The sequence below is a fragment of the Budorcas taxicolor genome, chromosome 17 (assembly GCF_023091745.1).
Source record: "Budorcas taxicolor isolate Tak-1 chromosome 17, Takin1.1, whole genome shotgun sequence".
Taxonomy (NCBI): Eukaryota; Metazoa; Chordata; class Mammalia; order Artiodactyla; family Bovidae; genus Budorcas; species Budorcas taxicolor.
In genome coordinates this window covers 4,995,921-5,017,443 of record NC_068926.1, presented here as the reverse complement: position 1 = coordinate 5,017,443, position 21,523 = coordinate 4,995,921, and the positions used below count along the sequence as shown (strand labels likewise).

General features: G+C 41.1%; 1 protein-coding gene across 1 annotated transcript in view; it reads left to right on the top strand.

Annotated features, from left to right (window-relative positions):
* Positions 1 to 21,523, top strand: part of TRIM2 (tripartite motif containing 2) — a 126,099-nt gene that overhangs the window by 95,045 nt on the left and 9,531 nt on the right. The window contains exons 7-10 of the mRNA XM_052654535.1: positions 7,451 to 7,554; positions 8,082 to 8,249; positions 19,489 to 19,657; positions 20,726 to 20,796. Coding sequence (XP_052510495.1) covers positions 7,451 to 7,554; positions 8,082 to 8,249; positions 19,489 to 19,657; positions 20,726 to 20,796 — 512 coding nt within the window. The remainder of the gene's footprint in view (positions 1 to 7,450; positions 7,555 to 8,081; positions 8,250 to 19,488; positions 19,658 to 20,725; positions 20,797 to 21,523) is intronic.

Sequence of the window (21,523 nt, the reverse complement as noted above, 5' to 3'; positions counted from 1 at the left end):
CTCTTACAAGCGCTAGGATTGAGTGATGCGGCGAGTGGAGAGGAAATGCAGATTCCTAACATCCTTGGCGGAGAAGGCAATGGCACCCCACTCCAGCACTCTTGCCTGGAAAATCCCATGGATGGAGGAGCCTGGTGGGCTGCAGTCCATGGGGTCGCGAAGAGTCGGACACGACTGAGCGACTTCACTTTCACTTTTCACTTTCATGCACTGGAGAAGGAAATGGCAACCCACTCCAGTGTTCTTGTCTGGAGAATCCCATGGATGGAGGAGCCTGGTGGGCTGCCGTCTCTGGGGTCGCACAGAGTCGGACACGACTGAAGCGACTTAGCAGCAGCAGCAGCAACATCCTTAGGATGGAGCAGGCAGGACTTTAGGACCCAAGTGAGCTTCCGGCTGCTTGACTCCAGTGATCCAGGATGTGAGTGAATGGTCAAGGCTGTGGGCGGGAGGCTGGATGGCCCTGGTTCCAGCCCCAGCAGCCCCACTTTCACAACCACACAACCAGGGAAGTTCCTTCATCTCCAGTGGCCTCTCCCCTACCCTCCTGCCTCTGGTAACCACAAGTCTGATCTCTTTTTGTGAGTTCCATTTTGTTTTCATTGTATTTATTTATTATGATTGGCTGCACTGGGTCTTCATTGCTGCTCAAGGGGTTTCTCTAGTCGTGACAAGCAGAGGCCACTCCCTAGGTGTGGTCACAAGCTTCTCATTGCTGTGGTCTCCCTTGTTGCAGAGCGCAGGCTCTAGGAGCGTGGGCTCAGGAGTTGCAGAGCCTGGGCTCGGGGGCTGTGGCTCCCGGCCTTGGTTGCCCAGCAGCGTGGGGGATCTTCCCAGACCGGGGATTGAACCTGTGTCCCTGTATTGGCAGGAGGATCCTTACCGCTGTACCAGGAGGGAAGTGCTGTTTTGTTTTGCTTCAGATTTCACGTGTTAGTGAGATCATACAGTATTTGTCTTTGTCTCACTGACTTTCTTGAGTTAGCGTAATGCCTTCAGGGTCCGCCCATGTTGTCGCAAATGGAAGGATTTTCTCCCTTTTATGACTGAATACTAGTCACACTATTCAACCAGACATGGAACATACCCAGAAGTGGCAAAGCTGGATTGTATGGTAGTTCTATTTTTACTTTTCGGAGATCCTTTATCCAGTTTTTCCGTAGTGGCCTTATCAGTTTACCAAGAGTGCATGAGGACCAGTAATCCACACCCGTGCCACCCCGTTCGTTTAATTTGTTTGGCTGGGCCAGGTCTTCATTGCAGCATGAGGAATCTTTAGTTGAGCATGCCACCATATTTTATCTGTCTTTTTGATGGTGACCATTTTAACAGGCATGAGGGGCATCTTATTGTGGTTTTAATTTGCATTTCCCTGATAGCTAGTGATCTTGAGCTTCTTTTCATGGGACCTTTGTGACTGTTCTTTGGAAAAATATCCATTCAGGTCTTTCCCCCAGTTTTTAATTGGGTTATTTGGGTTTTTGCTGTTGAATTATGTAAGTTCTTTATATATTTTGGATATTAACCCCTTATTAGATGCCTAGTTTGAAATATTTTTTCCCATTCCATTTTTTGTTTTTTCACATTGCTGATGGTTTCTTTTGCTCGCTAACAAAAGCTTTTTAGTTTGATATGGTCCTGCTTGTTTATTTTTGAATTCTTTTCTTATGCCTTAGGTATCCTATCCAAAAAATCTTCACCAAGGCTCGTGTCAGGGAGCTTTATTCCTGTGTTTTCTTCTAGGAAGAAATAAGACCTGATTTCAGGACTTATATTTAAATCTTTAATCCCTTTCTAGTTAACTTTTGTCTATGATGTAAGACAGAGGTCCAGTTTCATTTTTTTATGTGATTATTCAATTATCCTAGCACCATTTGTTGAAGCCACTGTCTTTTCTTGGCTCCTTTGTCAAAATATTAGTTGACTGTATATATTTGGGTATTTTTTCTGGGCTCAATTCTGTTCTGGTCTATTGGTTTTTAATGCCAGTACCATACTGTTTTGATTTCAATAACTTTATATTATAGCTTGAAATCAGGGAATGTGAGGCCTCCTGTTTCGTTCCTCTTCCTCAGAATTTCTTTGACTATTCATGGTCTTTTGTGGTTCCATATAAATTTTAGGAGTGTTTTTTCAACATCTGTAAAAAATACCATTGGACTCTTGATAGGGATTGGATTGAATCTGTAGATGTCTTTTGGTAGTATTGACATTTTAACAATATTAATTCTTCCAATCCACGAATATGGAGTATCTTTCCACCTTGTGTCTTTTTCAATTTCTTTCATTAATATCTTGTAGATTTCAGATAAGAAATCGTTCAGCTCCTTAGTTAAATTTGCTTTTAAGTACTTTATTGTTTTTGATGCTATTGTCAGTGGAATCAAGTTCTTTGTTTCTTTTTCAGAAAATTCATTGTTAGTGTGTGGAAACGCTACTGAATTTTGTATGTTAATTTTGTCTCTGCCTCTTTACTGAATTCATTGATATCAACCATAAGGGGAGCTCTTACACAGTAGAAAGGGCTAGTGGTAGAAATCAGAGCTCCTCCCCAGCCCGACAGCTCATGAACCAAATTACCAGAACGACATATAATCATTCTCAGCTTTGAAGGAATGGAGGCCCAGGAGAGCCCGAGAAGGAACCAAGCCACCTGTGACTCTGAGGCCCCTGCCTTTTTAATTGCACAGCAGTTCCTCTTCATCTGAAATCTCCGTCAACTTCTGCAGTTTTCCAAAGTTGAGATACTTGACACCTCCCACACGTGAAAACGTAACATATGCCCACAGTGAGTGAATTATTGTCTTACTCTAATGCTAAATTGCAACACAAACCTGAAGGAGTGGAGGGGAGTGGCTTAGCGCATATGTTGATAAAGCCTTAAAACATCAAGAGATTGTTTTTCCCTGCACTGTCAGCGTTTGCTGACTAAAAGCCATGAGCTGGTTTGTGAGCTGTTTAAGAAAAGCATTGAACAAAGGGGAAGCTGAAGAGGTGGGAGGGAATGAAAGAATTACAGATGAATTGTTTCAAATTATGCAATTCATCCGCCATACCTTAATGAGTCCTTGGGAAGTGGTGAATGAACCATTTATTTGTACTCTAGAACAGTGTGCTTTCTTGTGATAGCAGATGGCTGTATAAAATCACTTAGCATGAGTTCAGAGGCTTTACAGGAAGATAAGATAATTTATACCCCTCTTCCCTGCCTCATTTCTGCAAGGCATCATCTTCCCTCTCTAAAATCTCTGAGGAAGGAGAGTGTGCTAATTTGGCATCTGAGGTTTTTATAGGAACCCTGACCTACTCCTTGAGAAACTCATCCTTGGGAACATCTCTTGCATTTCACATGTGGAAAGATGCCACTGCTGTTTACCAAGTACCAGGCACTGCGCTGTATTGTAAGCTGCAGCAGAGAACAGGACAGATGTTGCGGCTTCCCCTAGGGAGCTCATAGTTTAGTGAGGGAGACAGTGAACCAGTTAAAGCAGAATTTCCTCAAAGATTTTTATGGAGCAAGCATGGCTCGTGTGAACCCAAAGAATAATTGTCCTCACTTCAGAAACCTGATACCCATTTAGAGAGAAGCAATGTATGTATTAAAAATATGTATTTTGTAAAGGGTTAGGAGAACCAGGTTTTATTCATTGCTGTGTCTCTTTGCTAACTCTGTGATATGTCCAGCTTCAATTCCTCATCTTTAAAATGGATTGATAATGTTTATCCTGCTGATGACTCTCGGGCTTGTTACAGGGAGTGCATCAGAGAATGTATATGAAAGTGCTGTCAATATTACTGAACACTTCCTTTTCCCATGACGTAATGTGGGTTGTCACTTGCTCAGTCATTCATAATTCATTTAGAGACCCATTCATTCAGCAAATGTATGCTAAGCACCTACTTGGTTGAAGATCCTTTGTTAAACCTGTGTCTGGCTTTTTTGTCCTTTTGCATTATCCGATTCTAAGTATCTAGGTTTATTTAGCGTTAATTTTCTTACTAGGTTGGAGTGGGAGTGGGAAGAAATTTGCGGTTGTGATCACCTATTTCAGCCCAGGAACTTATTACCTTACTTCTGTAATCTTCCTAGAGGCCTGGGCAGGAGCATGGATAAGAAGTTGATAAAAAGTCATTCTGTGCTTCATAGGCTAGTTTAAAATCTGGGGAAAACAAATATAATTATCTTAGGGAATTGTTACCAAATTGTTTATAATTACTTTAAAGACTCACATTACTCATTTTACTAGCCCAAATGTAGCCATTAGACAAGGAAAGACTTTATGATGACTATATATGTTTTATGCTTCACTTACATTTGTTAAGAAAGAACTGGTTTTCCTTATTTATTGGCAGGCTAGAAATTTTTCTATGGACTAAATAGTATTTACTAAATATACTGAAGAGGAATGCACCACTCCAGATTATTTCTAACTTCTGGAATTTCTGTTTACTTTGGACCCAAGACACTTTTAAAACACTTGGACTTTGGGCATTTCAGCATAATAATTCTGTGTGTATCATTACTCAACATTAAGATTTTCCTTGTAAAACTAGTCAACATGGGTTGTCCCTCAAGTATGTTGCTGGATTTCCTTTAATCCTCAGGAAATGGCATTGCCTGTTCCATCTAATGTTTTTAAAAATATATAAGCCATCTAACAGATGTGCCTCCAGCCCTGGGATTTTACTGACATGTGGGGCAGCGGACTCAGGCTCTCTTAACTTGAGACCGAGAGTGACGGCTGGGCCAGCTCATAAGCCTGGGGCGTGGAGGGGGTGGGAGGACCTCCCTCTGCAGTGTGGTCCTCTGTATTGTAGATGCTTTCCTCTCAGAGCCTGTACGGGAGCATCTCGCATCCATTTCAAACTGGCAGAGTCTTCTTTCCCCTTGTTCCAAACGATATTGATACGGAGGCCAATTATATGTCTGACCGAATTTTAAAATTATCGTCCCCCGTACAGTTGTTTCCCATTTCTACGGACCCTCAAAAATGTGTGTTTATTTCTGCAGAGCAAAAAAAGGTGTCCATATTTTTTTGCTCAGGTATTCCCCTCCTTCTGCATCACCTCTATTTTTTCAGAAGGACAATTAAATCTTTTTGACAGAGGAACCGCTGAACATCTATTGAAGCACTAGTCTCTGTTTTTTTTCCTTCCTTTCAAACCTCAACTGCTGCTGCCTGCAGAGCCTTCGCTGAATAGAATAGGCTTTGTCTTAGCAGAATGGGGCTTCCCTTGTGCTTGAGCTGGTGAAGAATCCACCTGCAATGCAGAAGACCTGGGTTCAATCCTGGGTTCAATCCCTGGGTTGGGAAGATCCCCTGGAGAAGGGAAGTATACCCACTCCAGTATTCTGGCCTAGAGAATTCCATGGACAGTATAGTCCAGGGGGTTGCAAAGAGTCGGACAGGACTGAGAGACTCACACACATTGTTAGCAGGATGAGCCAAAAGTTAAATAAAAGAGGGCAACAGGCAGGTTTAAGAACAGCAAACCAGTGCTCGTCTCCTCTGTCCAGGTGCTTCTTACTCCCGTCCTGTTTTCAATATTTCTTTCCTCTGCCTGCATGCCCTCTGGGCCATGGGTAAACTTCCAGTTTTACACAACAGCCTGGGTTTTCTTTACAGTCACTTCTTTTCCAGTCCACTGGTAGGACTCTTTTTTATTATGTTTCTTCATTTGGTCCTCAGTTCCTTATCTTGCTAATAACTTCCATGCTTTTGTTTATCAATGTTTTTGATAAATTAAGCTTTTATTCTCACGAGACCCTGGCCTTGCCCCCACTGCCTTTTAAAAAGTGTAAACTGAGCATTTTAGAAGAATTGTTGCTTTTGCTCTGTTCTTTCGTTTTGCTGTACCTGTTAATCAGCTGTTACTCAGACTTCAGAAGGAATGCCCCAAAGCTAATACCATGTTGGCACGTACCTGTTTCAAGGGCCTACCACCTCTTTTCCTGCCCCTCCCCCCAACCCAAACAGGTATCAACACACCATTTTTAAAGTATTAGCTGATCCCATGGACCTTGATATTCAAGGGATCTTGTGCAGATTAAGTATAAAGATTGTCTTTTCTGAAACATCTGAAATTAAATAGAACCGTTTATCCTACAGCGTGCAAGACATTCTTTTGAGGATCAGATTTTTATTTCATGTTCTTAAAAGAGACAGAGATCATGAGTCATCGTGTTAGGGCCCAGGATTTCAATAAAACAACTGTCTTGTGGATTTGATAAGAACCAGCTGATAGGATGATTCACCCAGGGATTCTGTCTTCGGTTTTGTTCTAAGTTTAATTCTGTCGCAGTTTCACTTCCTAAATGCAGAAGCCAAGTTTCTGAAGAGTCTCCCTGTTCTTAAGCACCCTCAATAGGGCCTTGACATTGGCCACTGGCAGCCTGTTTTTGCTCTCCTGGGAAATTGCATTGATGTCTAAAAACAAATATCGAGTTACTCTTTTGAATGTAAATGAAATTATAAAACTGAGGCATAGCTCTCACTCTCCAACTGTGAAAATTTAAACCTCCTTCCCAGTCATTTCTGAGCAAAGTTCCTTTTATTTCCATCCGTTGATATTTACATGGTCCTATTAAAATAAGTTATAAATACTTCTTTTGAAATAAAAACAAACATCTGTTAACCGTAGACACCTTTAAGCTTTTTTTCCCTCTTACTTCATCTCTTTGGTGAAAAACTCTAGGAAGGATGAGGCTGTTACTTACACTGATTAATTTTCTTTTGCCTTTCTTAGTTATTTAATCTAGAAAGCACGTCAGGATATCTTTTACAGGAGAGATAAGCTTAATGAGACACTGAGTCTTTGAAAATAGTTCGTAGATAACTCCGGTGGTTGAATATAAGCCTGCTGGTTTTGTAACACCTGTGACCTTGTGATTCATTAAAAGTGTTGAAAGTCAAGTGTCCAGGTTTCTAAGAGATGCTGATTTGGAGAAGGAATTTTGGCACGACCCCAGAATAAGACCCTCTGCCACTAAATATTAGTTTTTATAATCATGTCTTTGTGGAATCTAAATATATTTTAATCATATCAGTCTGCAGCCACAGTTTAATAAGAAAAGATTGGTATTTGCTCCCCATAATGTGCTGTTGCAAAAACTTTATTGGTCCGGAAGACAAGTTTAGTAGAATATGGATTAGGTCAGTGGGAAGGGTTCCTCTTTTTTTTAAGTGTATTTAAAAACCATTGCATCCTCAGGCTACTTACAGAGGACTGAATGATTCTCTTGCTATAACTGAGGAATCTGACTCTTGCTTAATCTTCTGTGGTGTTTGTTGGTTTGTCTTGTTATTTTGGCTGTTCCACATGTCGCATAGGATCTTAGTCCCCCAGCCAGAGATCAACCCCATGCCCCCTGCAGTGGAAGCGCGGAGTCTTAACCAGTGGACCACCAAGGAGAGTCCTAATTTTCTGTGGTTTTGTCATTTACTTTTAGGTACCAAAGGAAGAAATAAAGGGGAATTCACAAATCTTCAAGGGGTAGCAGCATCTACAAATGGGAAGATATTGATTGCTGACAGTAACAACCAGTGTGTGCAGGTATGGCTCCTAATTGTATACCTTTAACAACTTACGTTGATAAAATAGGTACAGGTGCAGTTTCCTGCTTAAGGCCTGCTGCTGCTGCTAAGTCGCTTCAGTCGTGGCCGACCCTGTGCAGCCCCATAGACGGCAGCCCACCAGGCTCCCCCGACCCTGGGATTCTCCAGGCAAGAACACTGCAGTGGGTTGCCATTTCCTTCTCCAATGCATGAAAGTGAAAAATGAAAGTGAAGTCGCTCATTCGTGTCTGACTCTTTGCGACCCCATGGACTGCAGCCTACCAGGCTCCTCCATCTGTGTGATTTTCCAGGCAAGAGTACTGGAGTGGGGTGCCATCGCCTTCTCCAACTTAAGGCCTATGATGCAAGAAAAGAAAGGGAAGCTTATCTTGTGTGTGTAGGCTTTACTTCAAATAGGGCTTGCGTGTTCTGCCCTGTAGTCCTTACGACAAGTATTCTTCCCTGCTTTTGCCCTGATGATTTCTGTGCTAGTTCCCATTGCAATGAATGTAATTTGTTTTTCAGATATTTTCCAATGATGGCCAGTTCAAAAGTCGTTTCGGCATACGAGGACGCTCTCCTGGGCAGCTGCAGCGTCCCACAGGAGTAGCTGTGCATCCCAGTGGGGACATAATCATTGCTGATTATGATAATAAATGGGTTAGCATCTTCTCATCAGACGGCAAGTTTAAGGTAAGATTAACTACAACTGACCAGTTGAGAGGCGGAATAAGAAATACAAGATTAAACTGTCTATTCTGGGGAGTCTCACAGATCCAATAAAATGTTCAACAGTTTTTCATATGCAGAACATCTTGACTTTGTCACGTCTAAGTTTAATGAAGCAAGAGTCACAGTGATATTGTCATAAATCTACTCATGTATATCCTAAATATGGCTGTGTTTTATAAAGCAGTTAGTTCACTCAGTTGCTTTTTAAAATTACATTATTTTTAAATACTCTTTTTCATTATAGTTTATCCCAGGGGGTTGGATATAGTTCCCTGTACTATATAGTAGGACCTGGTGGTGTATTCATGTTAAATGTAATAGTTTGAGTCTTCTAACTCCATGTATTTATTCATGGTAAATGTAATAGCTTGTGTCTTCTAACTCCATGCATTCATGCTAAATGTAATAGTTTGCGTCTTCTAACTCCATTTATTCGTGCTAAATGTAATAGTTTGCATCTTCTAACTCCATGTATTCGTGCTAAATGTAATAGCTAAATGTAATGTCCTTCTCCCCTTTGGCAACCACAAGTCTGTTCTCTGTGTTCACGAGTCTGTTTCTGATTTGTAGGTAGCTTCATTTGTGCCGTATTTTAGAGTCCACAAATAAGTGATATCGTGTGGTGTTTGTCTTTCCCTTTCTGACTTCATTTAGTATGATCATCTCCGGTTGCATCCATGTTGCTGCAAATGGCATCATTTCATTCTTTTTATGACTGACTAGCACCACCTTTTCTTTATCCATTTATCTCTTCATGGATATTTAGGTTGTGTCCATGTCTTGGCTCTTGCAAACAGTGCTGCTATGAGCCTAGGGTGGCCTTCTCCAGTGGTTCAGTGGTAAAGAGTCTGCCTGTAGTGCAGGAGATGCAGGAGACCCAGGTTTGATCCCCGGGTCAGGAAGATCCCCTGGAGGAGGGCACGGCAGCCCACTCCACTATTCTTGCTGGGAAAATCCCATGGACAGAGGAGCCTGGTGGATTACAGTCCATGGGGTCACAAATAGTCGGATAAATGTGAAGCAACTGAGCACGCACACACAAATGCAGGGTTGTGTATATCTTTTTGAAGCCTAGATTTGCCTGGCTATGTGCCCAGGAGTGTGATTACTGGATCATGTGGTAGCTCTATTTTTAGTTTTTTGAGGACCCTCCATACTGTTCCCGATAGTGGATGTACAGTTTATACTCGCACCAGCAGCGAAGGAGGGGGCCCTTTTCTCCACATCCTCTCCAGCATCTGTTATTTGTAGGCGTCTTAATGATGGCCACTCTGACAGGTGTGAGGTGGTACCTTGTTGTAGTCTTGACTTGCATTTCTCTAATTATTAATGATGTTGAACATCTTTTCATGTACCCACTGGCCATCTCTATGTCTTGTTTGGAGAAATGTCTGTTAATATCTTCTGCCTGTTTTTCAATTGGGTTTTATTTGGTCATTGAGTTGTATGAGCTGTTTGTATATTTTGGAGATTAAGTCCTTGTCAGTTGCCTCATTTGCAAATATTTTCTCCCATTCTGTAGACTGTCTTTTCATTCGTGTGTACCTGTGTTTTTTATGGTTTCCTTTGCTGTGCAGAAGCTTATAAGTTTGATTCAGTTTGTAAGTTCAGTTCAGTTCAGTTGCTCAGTCATGCTGACTCTTTGCGACCCCATGAATTGCAACATGCCAGGCCTCCCTGTCCATCACCAACTTCCCGAGTTCACTCAGACTCACGTCCATCGAGTCAGTGATGCCATCCAGCCATCTCATCCTCTGTCGTCCCCTTCTCCTCCTGCCCCCAATCCCTCCCAGCATCAAAGTCTTTTCCAATGAGCCAACTCTTCGCATGAGGTGGCCAAAGTACCAGAGTTTCAGCCTTAGCATCATTCCTTCCAAAGAACACCCAGGACTGATCTCCTTTAGAATGGACTGGTTGGATCTCCTAGCAGTCCAAGGGACTCTCAAGAGTCTTCTCCAACACCACAGTTCAAAAGCATCAATTCTTCGGCGCTCAGCTTTCTTCACAGTCCAACTCTCACATCCATACATGACCACTGGAAAAACCATAGCCTTGACTAGACAGACCTTTGTTGGCAAAGTAATGTCTCTGCGTTTGAATATGCTATCTAGGTTGATTAGGTCCCATTTATTTATTTTTGTTTTTATTTCTGTTGCCTTGGGGGACTGACCTAAGAAAAACATCGGTATAATTTATGTTGGAGAATGTTCTGCCTATGCTGTCTTCTAGGAGTTTTATGGTCTTATGTTTAAGTCTTTAAGCCATTTTGAGTTTATTTTTGTGCATAGTGTGAGGATGTGTTTTAACTTCATTGATTTATGTGCAGCTGTCTAACTTTCCCAGCACCACTTCCTGAAGAGACTGTCTTTTTTTCCAATTTTATATTCTTGCCACCATTCCCTGGTGGCTCAGCAATAAAAAATCTGTCTGCAGTGCAGGAGCTGTGGGTTCAGTCCCTGGGTCAGGATCCTGAAGGAGGAAATGGCAGCCCACTCCAGTATTCTTGCCTGGGAAATCCCACGGACAGAGGAGCCTGGTGGGCTATAGTGTGGGGTCTCAAGAGTTGGGAAGGACTTAGCGACTAAACCACCACCATCCCCTTTGTGTATGGTATTATTCCCGGGCTGGCTATTCTGTTCCATTGATCCATCTGTCTGCTTTTGTACCAGTACCACTGTTTTGACTACTGTAGCTTTGTAGTGTTGCCTAAAGTTCGGGAGAGTTATTCCTCCTGCTTTGTTTTTTCCCTCAGGATTGCTTTGGCAATTCTGGGTCTTTTATAGTTCCATATAGGTTTTGGATTATTTGTTCTAGTTCTGTGAAAAATGTCATGGGTAGTGCTTCTTTTTTTTTTTTCTTTTTTTTTACGATCATCAGGTTTATGTCAATTCAAAACAACATCAATCTTTATAAAAGGTTATTGAGGCAATTTATATTTCCCAAATTAGCCTATAGATTGTCGTTTCTGAAGTTCCTTCAGGCCTGTGATAGATAACGATATAGGAGAAACAGAATTATGATACATTGTCCCTACCCTTTAAAAATATACAAGCATTGTGAGGAAAACAGACAGATCATGGAAATGATAGAAAACAATTCATGTCAGCCTTTCAGTCCAGTTCAGCTGCTCAGTCGTGTCCAGCTCTTTGTGACCCCATGGACTGCAGCACGCCAGGCCTCCCTGTCCATCACCAACTCCCGGAGCTTACTCAAACTCATGCCCATTGAGTTGGTGATGCCATCCAACCATCTCATCCTCTGTCATCCCCTTCTCCTCCCACCTTCAATCATTCCCAACATCAGGGTCTTTTCCAGTGAGTCAGTTCTTCACATCAGGTGGCCAAAGTATTGGAGTTTCAGCTTCAACATCAGTCCTTCTGATGAACACTCAGGACTGATCTCCTTTAGGATGGACTGGTTGGATCTCCTTGCAGTCCAAGGGACTCTCAAGAGTCTTCTCCAACACCACAGTTCATAAGCATCAATTCTTTCATGCTCAGCTTTCTTTATAGTCCAACTCTCACATCCATACATGACTACTGGAAAAACCATAGCCTTGACTAAACAGACCTTTGTTGACAAAGTAATGTCTCTGCTTTTTAATATGCTATCTAGGTTGGTCATAACTTTCCTTCCAAGGAGTAATCATCTTTTAATTTCATGGCTGCAGTCACCATCTGCTGTGATTTGGGAGTCCCCAAAATAAAGTCTGACACTGTTTCCCCTGTTTCCCCATCTATTTCCCATGAAGTGATGGGACCAGATGCCATGATCTTAGTTTTCTGAATGTTGAGTTTTAAGCCAACTTTTTCACTCTCCTCTTTCACTTTCATCAATAGCCTCTTTAGTTCTTCTTCACTTTCTGCCATAAGGGTGGTGTCACCTACATATCTGAGGTTATTGATATTTCTCCCAGCAATCTTGATTCCAGCTTGTGCTTCATCCAGCCCAGCGTTTCTCATGATGTACTCTGCATTTAAGTTAAATAAGCAGGGTGACAATATACAGCCTTGACGTACTCCTTTTCCTGTTTGGAACCAGTCTGTTGTTCCATGTCCAGTTCTAACTGTTGCTTCCTGACCTGCATGCAGATTTCTCAAGAGACAGGTCAGGTGGTCTGGTATTCCCATCTCTTTCAGAATTTTCCATAGTTTATTGTGATCCACACAGTCAAAGGCTTTGGCATAGTCAATAAAGCAGAAATTGATGTTTTTCTGGAACTCTCTTACCTTTTCAATGATCCAGCAGATGTTGGCAATTTGATCTCTGGTTCTTCTGCCTTTTCTAAAACCAACTTGAACATCTGGAAGTTCATGGTTCATGTATTGTTGAAGCCTGGCTTGGAGAATTTTGAGCATTACTTTGCTAGAGTGTGAGATGAGTGCAGTTGTACAGTAGTTTGAGCATTCTTTGCCATTGCCTGTCTTAGGGACTGGAATGAAAACTGACATTTTTCAGTCCCATGGCCACTGCTGAGTTTTCCAAATTTGCTGACATATTGAGTGCAGTACTTTCACAGCATCATCTTTCAGGATTTGAAATAGCTCAACTGGAATTCCATCACCTCCACTAGTTTTTTTCGTAGTGATGCTTCCTGTGGCCCACTTGACTTCACATTCCAGGAAGTCTGGTTCTCAGTGAGTGTGAGTGATCACACCATCGTGATTATCTGTGTTGTGAAGATCTTTTTGTACAGTTCTTCTGTGTATTCTTGCCAACTCCTCTTAATATCTTCTGCTTCTGTTAGGTCCACCATTTCTGTCCTTTATTGAGCCCATCATTGTATGAAATGTCCCCTTGGTATCTCTAATTTTCTTGAAGAGATCTCTAGTCTTTCCATTCTATTGTTTTCCTCTATTTTCATTGCTCACTGAGGAAAGCTTTCTTATCTCTCCTTGCTTTTCTTTGGAACTCTGCATTCAAATGGGTATATCTTTCCTTTTCTTCTTTGCCTTTTGCTTCTCTTCTTTTCCCAGCTGTTTGTATGGCCTCCTCAGACAGCCATTTTGCTTTTTTGCATTTCTTTTTCTTGGGGATGGTCTTATCCCTGTCCCCTGTACAATGTCATGAACCTCCATCCATAGCTCATCAGGCACTCTGTCTATCAGATCTAGTCCCTTAAATCTATTTCTCACCTCCACTGTATAATCATAAGGGATTTGATTTAGGTCATACCCAAATGGTCTAGTGGTTTTCCCTGCTTTCTTCAATTTAAGTCTGAATTTGGCAATAAGGAGTTCATGATGTGAGCCACAGTCAGCTCCTGGTCTTGTTTTGCTAACTGTATAGAGCTTCTCCATCTTTGGCTGCAAAAAATAGAATCTGTCTGATTTTGGTATTGACCATCTGGTGATGTCCATGTGTAGAGTCTTCTCTTGTATTATTGTGGAAGCTGAAGTGGAATGGTTCTATGAAGGCCTACAAGACCATTTAGAACTAACACCCAAAAAAGATGTCTTTTTCATTATAAGGGACTGGAATGCAAAAGTAGGAAGTCAAGAAACACCTGGAGTAACAGGCGAATTTGGCCTTGGAGTACAGAATGAAGCAGGGCAAAGGCTAACAGTTTTGCCAAGAGAACACACTGGTCATAGCAAACACCCTCTTCAACAACAGAAGAGAAGACTACACATGTCAGCCTTTAGGCAGTCATAAATTGTTTGGTACAATTTTGAACCATAGTGTTATGGTACATAATTTAAGAACTGAAAGGAAAAGAAAACAGGGGCTGTCTCCAAAGAGAAAATATGAGCTGAGCTACAACTTGGAGGGAACCCATCATTCAGTGTACTTGTTGTTACTCCCATCATCCTCTGTTTCTTTAGCAAGTCACTGAAGAATGGAGAGCTGTTTGATGACAACAGAAATCTCTTCTCCAAAAAGATTATCATCCAACCCATTTTCCACGTTTGTTCCCAAGATTGTGCAACAGTTTGTCACAAGCAGTGTTTTGAAGGCCAGGTGCAGTATTGTCCCTGTTCCGCCCCCTGCTGGTCCAGGCTTCTCTCTCAGTGGACAACATGAACTGTAACTCATTGGAATACCAGTTCTGCGGCTTATTAACTGTCTGACTTTTGGCAAATTACATGACTTTCTTAAGCCTTGATGGCCTCTTGTTGCAAATTTGGATTTTAAAAAAATCTGACATACAGGATTTGGATAAGGATTACATGAGATGTTATTTCTGGGTTTTATATGTGCCTGGTGTGAAATAGGCATCCAAGAAGTGTTCTTTCCCAGTGCCTGTCCGAACGAAGCATTCCGTCTGTTGGATCAGTTACGATTCTGGCTTCGTGACCTCATACTGGCTCCTGGGGCTCATTCCTTCTTTGTCCAGACTTATACGGGGATGATGCTCTTCATAATCTATTCTGAAATCCTAAAGATGGGTGAAATTCACTTAGTCTCTTATTGGAAGAATTTATATTTTCCTTTGTGTGTTTGTTAGATCACAATAGTCACCTCATCAGTTTTCTTTTTAAAAGGTATGTAATTATTAACCCTCAGGTTGGAGCCTCTGTTTTGCGTGGGCAGCATTTTTTCAGACTTGGAGAATAAAAAGCTATCAACTCCAATTCCACCATATTCCATACCAATCTTCAATTGTCCTTGATTTTTTTGTTCCACTGCTAATTTAATGACCGTATCATGGCAATATGCTTGGGAAGTTCTGTCTTGCTGTGTCTCTAACTTCCTCCTCTTGTTTTCATAGTTGTATTTGCGGTAAGGCTTACCCAAATATGACAGCTTTAACTTTACTAGAATGAACACGTTTGGTGACCTCTTGAAAATACCTTCTAATTTGGAGATAACCCATTTATTCTAGTTTAATACTCTAGCAAAACCATGACCTGTTGTTTCAAATTTAAAAACTGACCCTAAAATAATTATTGAAAGTTTTATATCTGAAATATTTTATATCTATTATATTAAAATAACTTGAAACAGTAGTTTTATATTTAGGAAAGCAAGGCTTCCTGTATCAAACATTTCTCATTCAGTGGTTCAGTATTCTGTATGTAATAGGGGCTTTCTTCTTGGAAGAACTGGATTCTGATAGTGGGAAGACTGTTGGTAATAATTGGAATAAGCATGAAGGAACACTTATGCCCCCTAGAGGACTGGGGGAATGGATATGGTATTGCTGCAACGTACTCCTTTTTTCTTTTTTTTTTTTTTTAATCAAAATCCAAAGACTAAAAGGTTATCAAGTGGAAAAACTTTTGTACTTTAATGAGATTTCATCCAAGTGTGATGCTCACAACCATAAACAGAGATATTTATTTTCTTCTTTGGTGGAATTCAGCAAAATTAAACAGATGCTCAGGAAAACAAACTCTTAACACACATGTAGATTTCTCTGTATTTATTCCCAATAGTTCTAAGGATATAGTTTCTTATCTCCTTTTCTTTGTTTTACTCACCAACTTCTTAGGCCTAATTTTATTCCTCTCTGCCTCTTAAGTTTTTCCTTTCCATCTTCCCTCCTGACTTAGATCTTCCAGTCCATCTGGGAACCTTTTGTGACCTCAGAACAGATAAAGAGACCCTTGGCCACCGTATTCTAAAATACCTCATCTCTTCTTTCAATTTAAGGACATATTTCTTGAGTTAAATATTTTCGTTTAACTTTTCCGAAGCCAGGGTCTAAAATATCTTTGCTTAGTATTCTGTTTAAATGGGGGACACATTGTCAGAAATTTCTTATTTCACTTGGGAGAATCTAGTGCAGCTAATCGGGAGTGATGAAGGGAAGTGGAAGGAAAAAGAGGTTTTGGTTCAACATTTGCATTTTTTTCTTTTAGACATGCGCTAGTTCTCACTACAGCATGATAGAATGGCTGTTATCCCTTATTATCTGTTTTTATGCTACCTAATTATCATCCTCTAGGTATTATGTGACTGAGTCATTCCAAATAACAACCATTGTTCATAGTATTAGGTAATGGTGATGTTCTTATTAATCATCTGAGTTCCCTCTTTTACCTTTGATCTCTACTGCCATAACTTCCATTCAGACATGAAAGTATATAAATTTTTTGCAAGCTCTTATGTTATAGTCTAGTCTTTGAGCTAGATTGCAAACACCAGAATTGAATTAACCAACAGATTCCCTTGTAAGAATGCCAGTATTTCCTTTTTGAATAACTATATCTGTTTGTTCTAAAGAGATCAGAACCGAATCTCGGTAATTTATAAACATACAAGAATGAAAAATCCTACATGGCAACCCACTCCAGTATTCTTGCCTGGAGAATCCCATGCTCCTCTGCAGTCCATGGGGTCTGAGCTGATCATGACTGAAGCAACTTGGAGCACAGTGCTGAGCCTCAGCCTCCACTGTGGGGAGCCCCGCCTCCCTCTCTCCATTTCTCTCTGCACGTATCTTCATATCTGTGGGGACAGAGGACAATCCTGCCCGTCAGATATAATATCAACTGAGGAGAGTGGGAGAGAGGGAGAGTGTATCTGACACTTTCCTTTATCCTCCAGAATCTGCACGACCCAGGAGGCAAATGTCATCGCTGCCGTTTTGTAGATGAGGAAACTGAGGTTCCAAATGGTGACAGAATGAACTTTGCTCTGAAAATGTGATGATGCTAAGTGACTGGACAAACTGTGGTGTCATAAAAGAAGTTAGGAAATTCAGAGGTGCTAGTTTGGGGTGTTTTTTTTTTTAATCTCTTTTTGTTTTTTTAAATGGTTTGACGTTGGTTGAGTTTGAGATAAAATCAGCCATGGCTAAAGATACGGATTTGAGAATCTTACACATGGCAGTGAAAGCTGATGCCGCAGCATAAATGAGGTTTTAGAAGTGTATAGAGTCGACCTGTCCAATGTAGTAGCGACAAGCCACTTGTGAATACTGAGTTCTTGAAAGGGGACTGATCTGAATTGAGTTGTACCGTGAGTGTAAAATATACACTGGATTTCAAAGATTTAGTCCCCCCCAAAGAATGTAAACCAGTTCATTAATAATTTTTATATTGATTACTTATTGAAATGGTAACTTCTGGATATAGTGAGTCCTCTACGTATGAACCTTCAAGTTGCAAACTTCCAAGATGCGAACGTGTGCTCCCAGCATGTCTGGCGTGCACTGTTGCCTGTGCGCAGCCTCTGCAAGTTGTGCTTTTGTGTACTTTATAGAGTACCATAGTGCAGTATCTTTACTTCAAGCCCAGGATGTCAGAAATAGGCATAAAAGCAATGGTGATGTAGTCGGTATTGCTAAGAAGCACCAGCTCTTTACAGTACTCCTATACTTTTCAAGGTACTGTACTGTAAGATTAGAAATGTTTTCTTTATTTTTTTTAATGTATTATTTGTGTGAAAAGTACTATCAACCCATTACAATACATCCGATGTTATTTCAGTACGATATGGCCGATTGTATTAGTTGGGTAGCTCGGCTAACTTTGTTGGATATATGAATGCGCTCTTGGAATGGAACCTGTTCATATGTAGGGGACTTACTGTATATCACGTTAAATAAGTACATAATTAAAATGAATTTTCGCTGTTTCTTTTTTCTTTTTGATGTGGCTACTAGCAAACTTTAAGTTACATGCGAAGCTTATGTTATATTCCTATCAGAATAGCACTAACAGAAAAAGGGAAAATAAGGGGTCTAAAACAGAACCTTTGAAAATGTAATGTTTTTCAGAGTTTAAGTTTTTAAGTTAACATGTAATGTATGCAAATAGATTTTTCAAATAAGTCTACAGAGGAGAGAATAAAATGAAAAAGTGTTTTTCCTGCCACCGTTAATACCACTTTGTATCACATAGACACTATGTGATTTCTTAGTTTCTTTTCCAGGAATGTATATGCATGTAAACACATATTTAATACAGGTGGGGTACTGTTCTGTACCTTGCCTTTTTCAGTATCTGAAGGTTTTCATTAAAGCACAGAGAGCTCTGCTTCCGCTGACATTTCCCAGCCTGGTGCCAGCGAGGACTGTGGTTCTTGCCTCCCTGTCACCTCCCAGGTCCTTTCCCAGCGCTCCCTCACCTCGGATGCGCCTTCTCCTCCCTTATCTGTGTGACCTGTATCACTGGGGTATTGTTCCACGTGGCTTCTGAGACGGCCTTGAATTCTCCCAAACCTACCAAAGTTAACCCTTGACACCAGGCACGTGCAAAAGAGCACAGTAGACACAGCAGCTGAGGTGTCGTTGAGGGCAGGCGCTGTTTCTCACTCTACCACATGGCACGCACTGGGCGCTGGTCAGCGCTTGTGGAATTATAAATAAATGGGCAAATGAATAAAGCCCGTCTTTATAAGCACTCTAGGAAACAAAGTATTAAAGTGAAGATTTAAGACAGGCATCTTACAACAAACAGGCATTGATACACACACTACACTCAGAAAAGTAAGGTCTTAAATGCGTATGGTATATGTTTTATAGAAATCGAATGCTTTTATCCCTTTTAAAAATACTACAAAGACTGGAACCATTTAATCATCATGAATTACCCTGCAATAATGCTAGACTTTTCAAGTTAATATATTGAGTGAATATTTGTTGAGTACTTGTTAAGCACCAGGAAATGTGCTTGGCTCTGAGTACACAGTGCTGGATGAAACAGACATGATTCCCACCTGTGTGGAGCTCTAGTTCAATGGCAGATGCCTGGCCATTTAGATATTAATTATGATATTTAATAAAGACAGTGACTGCTTCCTTTTAAAGACTGCTTAATATGTGCTGTACTCGACACTAAATAATTTATTTTACTATATACATATTCCAGAAGTAGCAGTGGAAGTGATTAAGGTCACTTTTTGACATTTATAATATTTAAGAATCTAAAACGTAAGGAAAAAAATTAATGCGTGCTATGGCAAATGCTATAGCAAAATGGACACAAAGCGAGTGACAAGCGTGAGACGGTCTTCCCACTCCTAATCCAGTGGTCCCTTGCTCCACCAAACTGCCTCCTTACAGAGGAATTGTGACTCCAGTTAAGGGGATTCTAGAACATTTTTGGTGCTGATTCCTTAAAAAAATGATTGCATATAAATATCAGTAACAGATAATGGAAGTGGGAAAGACCATTTTCAGGACAGATAACTGTGGCCCATGAGTAGCCACGCACCTGTTTGAACAGCCAGGTCAGCGTCTGCTGACACCCTCATCCGTCTTCATGCTCTGCCGCGCTTTCACCTTCATTTCTGCACTTGTTTCCGACAGACGAAAATCGGATCAGGAAAGTTGATGGGGCCCAAAGGAGTGTCTGTGGACCGCAACGGGCACATCATCGTGGTGGATAACAAAGCGTGCTGCGTCTTCATCTTCCAGCCGAATGGGAAAATAGTCACCAGGTTTGGTAGCCGAGGCAATGGGGACAGGCAGTTTGCAGGTACACTCGATGGTAATATGTAAACCCCCTTTTTTATGCTTCTTCTGCTCACAGTTGCATGATGTTGGAGCATGTTGAAGACGCCTCATCCCCAGTGTGTTTGCCGGCTTTGGGAAAGACACTGGGGATGGAATATAAGCGAAAGCATGGTTAGATGCTTCTCAGTGACTTTACCCGCAGTAAGTGCTACTGCAGCCCATGTGTGGCTTTTACTGGTGGCAACTCAGAAGTCTAATCTTCAGATATTAACATTGAATAAAATCGTTTTTAAATGAAAATGTTTGAGGAACCATGGAGAGCCTCCTGTTTCCACCTCACTGTTGCTTTATTTAAAAGTTTCTGAATGAGAATAGTTTTCACCTAAGTGATTATATGAGACCAGGAGTATAGAATATTTGCTCAACACAGGGAAGGCAGTTTCTTTTACTTTTCTCTTTGGTGTGCCACTTTGCAGTCACAGGCTTATTTCGTGTTTTTTTTTTACATCTGCAAGAAGAGGCTGAAAACAGTTGATTGCTTTCTTTTGAGGAGGATGCTTTCGGCGTTTCACATTAATTTGCATAATCTTTCTTTATGCTTTGTCTCCAGTTCTGCCAAATTCTGAATGTCGCCCAAAATTATAAAGTGTGGGTTTCTGAGCTACTTGAAAAAAAATTATTACATGCTGGATATTTTTCCCTCGGTGCTCCCAAGAGTGACCATGTCTCTCTTCGGTGGGAGCTGAGGGCCCTGTGTGACTGTCGGGGAAGCTGGCAGAGGTGACTTTCAGATGGTGGTGTGGAGAAGGAATTCTGATGCTTACTGCTCATTCCACTCCATGAGGGCTGCTGGAACAGTCAGCTTGATTTGGACGAAAGCAGAGTAGACAGCCACAAGTGTAGAATGCTATCGAATCTGTGTTATCTGAAGCCAGAGGTCTGGCTGAATGACCTTTTAAGAACCGAGTCTGTAGTTCTTTGTTTTTTCTTAAATAACTAAGTTAATACATGAAGTTCTGTGACTACTGTGTTGTTGTAATCATTTCCGTTGTTATGGTTATCACATATTTTTTTCTTATTTTTATTTCAGGTCCCCATTTCGCAGCTGTAAATAGCAATAATGAGATTATTGTTACAGATTTCCATAATCATTCTGTCAAGGTACCGTAAACACATCAATTGCTGTTAACTTTTAACCGCTTCAATGCAGGAATCAGTCTGGGAGAAAACACGAGACTTGCGTATACACACAGGACCTAGGGGACGTAACCAAAAGAGCAGATCTTTGCTTCTCCTGAAAGGTGCAGGTTTCAATTTGGACACACAGACTTGCAGAGCCAGAAAAGTGAACAAAACATTGTGGCAATAAGTTTCTTCATTTGAAATTGGTGTAAATGGAGATGACTTGAAAATTAACTTTGAAAAAGCAATTGCTTGAACTTAGGCAGAACTTTCTGAAGCTTAATGTTTTGTGGCTATTTGATAAATTAAAACAGATGACTTTTTTCCGTTTTCTGCACCTAGGACCTTACAGACAAAAGTAGATATTAGAACTCTGCCGCCACAACAGATCTGGGGAGGGAATAGCTCTGGTATCCATTCATAGAGTGTCCTTCATACATCCTTTCACACACTTGGTGCTCCCTCCCCCTCCCCCAAACACTGTAGTACATCTTTCTTACTAGGTAGAGTGGGGAGAAAGATTTGACCTCTGTTATGAGCAAATCAGGAGAAAATAGAGTGGTTCAAAACCAGAGTCTCACTCACTCACAGGAACGAGAAAACGCTTGCTAGCATTCTAGACCAAGCCTCTCGGAGTGTAATATGTGGTCCGCTTGAAGGCCGTGTCGGGTGGCCTGGGCAGTGCCCTGGCAGACACTTTTCCTTT